The 5,399-nt window shown below is 51.8% G+C and overlaps 1 protein-coding gene across 1 annotated transcript; it reads left to right on the forward strand.

Moving 5' to 3' along the window:
* The first annotated feature begins 3,263 nt into the window (after nt 1-3,263).
* On the forward strand, nt 3,264-5,166 carry CCDC185 (coiled-coil domain containing 185). Its single transcript, XM_059069437.1, is given in 2 exon segments — nt 3,264-5,014; nt 5,016-5,166. Coding segments are annotated over 2 exon segments (1,902 nt in total).
* The last annotated feature ends 233 nt before the right edge of the window (nt 5,167-5,399 follow it).

Here is a 5,399-nt window from a genome sequence, read left to right on the forward strand (position 1 = left end):
CTTCAGGGTAAGAAAGAGGCCAAAGAGCCCTGAATTGGGAATCTGGCTTGCTCCAAACTACGTCTTTCTTTCTTTCTTTCTCTCTCTCTCTTTCTTTCTTTCTTCCCTTCTTCCTTTCTTCCTTCCTTTCCTTCTTTCTTCCTCTCTTTCTTTCAATTGAAGTATAGTTGATTTACAATGTTGTGTTAATTTCTGCTGTACAGCAAATTGATTCAGTTACATACATATATATATGCATTCTTTTTAAAAAAAATATTCTTTTCCATTATGGTTTATCAGAGGATACTGAATACAGTTCTCTGTACTATACAGTAGGACCTTGTTGTTTTTCCATTCCATATGTAATAGCTTACATCTGCCAAACTATGTCTTTAAATTCAGCCCTACACTGCTATGGTTTTAATGCTCTTGGAATAACGATAATGATCACTCTAGTGACTAATTTTCTTTTTTTTTTTTTGCCGCACGCGGGCCTCTCACTGTCGTGGCCTCTCCCGTTGCGGAGCACAGGCTCCGGACGCGAAGGCTCAGCGGCCATGGCTCACGGGCCCAGCTGCTCCGCGGCATGTGGGATCTTCCCGGATCGGGGCACGAACCCATGTCCCCTGCATCGGCAGGCGGATTCTCAACCACTGAGCCACCAGGGAAGCCCTAATGACTAATTTTTATAAGGCAGCAACCACATGCCAAGCACTGCTGTAAGCATCTTTCAGGGATTAACTCATTTTTGTTTTGCAGAATGAAGGCCGCAGGAGTTACTAAATTGAACTCCTCTTTCTAGTCGCATTGGGGACTGAATGAGATCTTACAGATCATCTCCTGCAGCAATGAAGAAACCACCAGAGTCACCAGACAGAGAACAAGATGACCACTTCAGATGATTCAGCAGGTGGCAGAGCTGCCTGGTGACAGGTCTCCTGGCTCTTGGGTGGCTATACTTTCGCCCACACAGCACTGCTTCTCTGTAACAGGAAACGGCCTGGTACCAGCGAGAGCCACATATAGATGTACAGAATGTTTTACAAAGCTTCCACAAAGGCATATGACATTCAGGTATCAGCACAACTCAGTTCATGCCCCAATATTTCCTCAAGTAAATGATTCCATTTCAAATTTGATTAATTTTATGTAAAAGTTGCCTCCTAGTAAAAATTATAATCACTAAATAATTTCTCTAACAATGGTATGAGTTGCACCAGTCGGAACCTAGGGTAGAAACAGCCTCCTGTTCTCAGCTATAGACGTGCTAATGACTGCATGTGAGATCTCACGCAGGCAGAGTGGGTTCCTGAGGCGGCCTCAGTCACTGTGGTTAAGGCTGCTACCACATGGCTTCAAGGACATGGCCGTCATGACCCTCGGATATATACTGACCATAATTTTTTGTAAAGCATGTCATCTTAGTCAGCTGAGGCTGCTCTAACAAAACACCATAGACTGGGTGGCTTAAACAACAGACATATATTTCTCACAGTTCTGTAGGCTGGGAAGTGCTAGGTGAAAATGCAAGCACATTCGGTTCTTGGTGACGGCCCGCTTCCGGGCTTGCAGACAGCCACCTTCTCTTTGTGATCTCACATGGCAGAGGGCAGAAATTCTGGTCCCTTCCTCTAATCCCATCATGGAGGCCCCACCTTCAAGACCTCATCTAAACCTAATCACCTCCCAAAGGCCCCACCTCCAAATACCATCACACTGGGGTTTAGGGCTTCGACATACGAATCGGGAAAACACAAACTTTGGGTCCATAACACACGTCTCAATTCAAAGTGCATTTCCTGAAAGGCAGCATGATATGGAAAGACAAGTGAACCTGAAGTCAAAACTTCCACCGTTGACCAACTGATCTTTGGGGGAATCAGTTAATATGGCCAAGTCTCAGATTTGTCTTAAGTCTGAAGGAAATGTTATCAGTTCTACTGGCCCTGCCTAGCTGGGTCACTGTGAAACTTCAAGGAGATGTGGGTGAAGAGGACTGAGATCAGTAAATACTTAATTTTCTTCTTTAAGGATTGACCATATTTGGAGAATGTCGTCCAGAACTGTTTCCTCATTACTTCTCAAAGAAAGGAGGTGACTTAGCCATGAGCCACAATCCAGGATGAACACAGCAGAACCTGGGCATCACCCCTCCCTAGCACTCTGTCCTTTACCTAAACTATTTTAGGATAACATTAATTCCATTCTTCTTTTCTAGGAATGTGTAGAAACTTTTGTAAACCCATATATTAAACCTTAGAATTTGTAATTGAAGGCTAGAAGGACATCAAAATAACGTTTATTGAATGCATTAAGGCACGAAGCACTTGATACATAGTTTCATCTGACCCTCAGGGCAGCCCAACAATGGCATTGTCACGGCCCCTCTTCCAGTCCACTGTTCTAGAATTTGAGGGTCAGGAGAGTTAAGTAACTAGCCCAAGACCACACAAGTGGAAAGTGGCAGAGGAGATTCAAACTCAAGTTTGCATGACCAAATCCAGTGCTTTTCCTATTAGCTCTGGGTGCCTCAACCAGAAAAATTAATCTCACAAAACTGGAGAAAAAGGAAAACAATAACAGTGTGATTTCGGCATGCTGTCCACTGATGTTATTTCAGAAATGTGCACTTAACATTCATATTTTGACAAAAGCAGTAATTGCCATATTAGGAGAAAACAAATTAGATGGTTTTTCTCTCTCTCTCTCTCTCTCTCTCTCTCTCTCTCTCTCTCTCTTCTAAAAGTTTAAAAAGTATACTTTGGGCTTGCTAACTTAAAAAGGCAGAAGGGTGGTGCAGTGAATAATGTGCTTCCAGGGCCGCTTCATTTGCATACACTGCAGAGGCGCAGAGAGGTAGGGACCCCCCCCCTCACTAAAGGACTTGCCCGCCACATTCCATTCTAGGGGTAACGCCTGGCTACTTTTAAAATTCTGCTACTTTAGGGTGTACAAATGCGACTTCAAATTCCTGCCTGAAACACCGGTGGGGGTTCACTACGCACCCTCAGCTTCAAGGGTCACCCTGTCTTTCTACAGCCCCTCCCCCCTCTCCTCCCCCATCTCCTCCTCCCCCCTCCTCTCACCGCGCGGGGTGCTAGGAAGGCCGGGGTGGGCGAGGCCCGAGGGCTGCGTCAACCTGGGGGGGCGGAGGCGCATTGTGAAGTGGCCAGAGCGTCACAGGCGGCCCGGACTCCCGGGATCCGAGGGCGGGGCGCTTTTCCGCAGCAACCCCGTGAGGTCCCGGGACCCTAGCTCAGACGCTGGGCGCGCTGGGAGGGAGCATGGAGGGCTTCGGCCGCTTCTCCCCGCGGCCTCACTCGGACCTCTGGGAGGCCCCGCCTCCCCGCAAGGAGCGCACATCCTCGGCGCGGCTGGGCGGGTCAGGGCCGCAGGGCGAGCAGGGCCCGTGCTCCCGGGCCCGGATTCTCCTCGAGGGGAGCGAGGCCGCGGCGCCCTGGCCGCACCTGCGCTGCTCACCCACCCCGCGGCCCCGCTGGCGCCGGTACCCGGACTTAACGCCTGAAAGCCGCAGCCTGACCGACGTGGCCCGGAGGCCCCTGGGCCACGCCAGGAAGCACCGGCCCAGCATCCGGCGCCTGGAAGACGCCTGGGGGGAGACAGGTACCAAGCTCCTGGAGCACAGAGGCAGCCCGGCCAGCCCAGCCAGCCCGGCCTGGCAGCAGCAGCCCCAGCTGCCACCTCAACAGCCTCAGCCCTGCCAGCACTACCCTCCGACCCCGGGAGATGCGCCCCCACCTTACCCGCAGGGAGCTTACACTCGCCCGAGTGGAACTTTCGGGGTAGAAAAGGTGCAGAGCGGAGACCAGTGGGCAGTGCCGGCCTGCAGAGGTCTCGGTCACCGGTCCCTTTACTCGGTTCACACGAAGAAGTGTTCTGTGCCCTCCAGAGAGTTCGGGACGCAGTCAGGTTGCGTGTACATCCGGAAAAGATACCGTAATGATCCGGTGTTGTCATTAGCCAGCCAGTACTCCCAGCCCTCGCTCCCCAGCAAGGCGATGCACAACGAGCACACCCAGATCCTCAAGAACATGCTGGAAGAGGGAGTAATGTCCTCCAGCGACCTTAAGATTGTGGCCCTGGTGCTGACCTGGCTCAAAAAGGCCCGGAGGGTGCGGGAACTAAAGCAGCAGGCGGCTCTAGCCTGGGAGGAGCTGAAGCGCTCAGACCAGAAGGTCCAGTTGACCCTAGAGACAGAGCGCAAGCTGCTGCTGCAGCAGAGCCAGGAGCAGTGGCCGCAGGAGAAGGAGAGACACAAGGCTCGCCTGAGCCGGGAGCAGCGTGTCCGACGGCGGGACAGGCAAGCAACGATCTGGCAGGAGAGCAGCTGGAAGGCGCAGCTAGAGGAACAAGAGGACCAGCGCCAGGAGAAGCCGGAAGGGGCCCCCTCTGAGACCGAGACCAAGCACGGGAAGCAGTACCTGCAGGTGCAGCAGCGCCTGCAGCAGCACGAGAGGATGATGCAGGACCTGCAGGAGCGGAACATCCTGCAGCTGCAGAAGAGGCTGAAGCAGGCCCGTCTCAAGAAGCATGTGCACATCGCGGAGGGCCAGAAGAAGATCCAGGAGACCAATCTGAGCTCCCTAGTCAATTTCCAGGCCCAGAAGGTCCTCATGAACTGCCAGGCCAAGGCTGAGGAGCTCCTTCGGAAGCTGTCCCTGGAACAGAGTTCCCAGTGGTCCCGAGAGACCCCCCGGAGCCTGATTAAGGAGCATCCCTGGGAGCCGAAGGAGAAGGTCAAGGAGGAGGAGGGGCAGTGCCAGCAGGTCAAGCGGGACGCGGTAGAGTCCGAGGGGCTGAGGAAAGAGCACAAACGGCTGTCCGTGGGGCTCGCGGACCAGAAGCTCCTGCAGACCAGGAGTAACGTCCACAAGAATATCAGTGACAAGGTGAGGCACATCCCGGGGCTCACCATCCTGCGGGGGGAGAATCATCACGTCCTGAAGCTGAAAGCCGAGAAGGAGGAAAAGTGCCACATCGAGGGCATTAAGGAAGCCATTAGGAAAAAGGAGCAGATCTCGAGAGAAAGGTGCAGCCTTCGGTGACTTCCAGAAGATCTCCAGGGCCTCGAAGACAGACAACGTGAGAAAGTTTGCCAACAACTTCTTTGATGCGATAGGGCGGGAGGCACAGGTTCGAGCTGGGCAGCAGGGAGGAGGCCACTGAGAACCCGATGACAGACAGCTTACAGCCCAGGCGGCTAGAAAGAGATGTGGCAATGTGATTCATTTTATAATCTGATTATAATTGAGCATTCATTGTTTAAAAGTATATAAAATAGCTGCAGTTTCCTCTGATGAACTAGTTTATTGATTCATTGGGATGGTTGAGAGGGTTGGGGTAGAAATTTGGAAATTTTAAGAAAATTACTTGCCTTTGTACATTTGGATTTAAATAGA

This window comes from Kogia breviceps, chromosome 1 (genome assembly GCF_026419965.1).
Source record: "Kogia breviceps isolate mKogBre1 chromosome 1, mKogBre1 haplotype 1, whole genome shotgun sequence".
NCBI classification, from domain to species: domain Eukaryota; kingdom Metazoa; phylum Chordata; class Mammalia; order Artiodactyla; family Physeteridae; genus Kogia; species Kogia breviceps.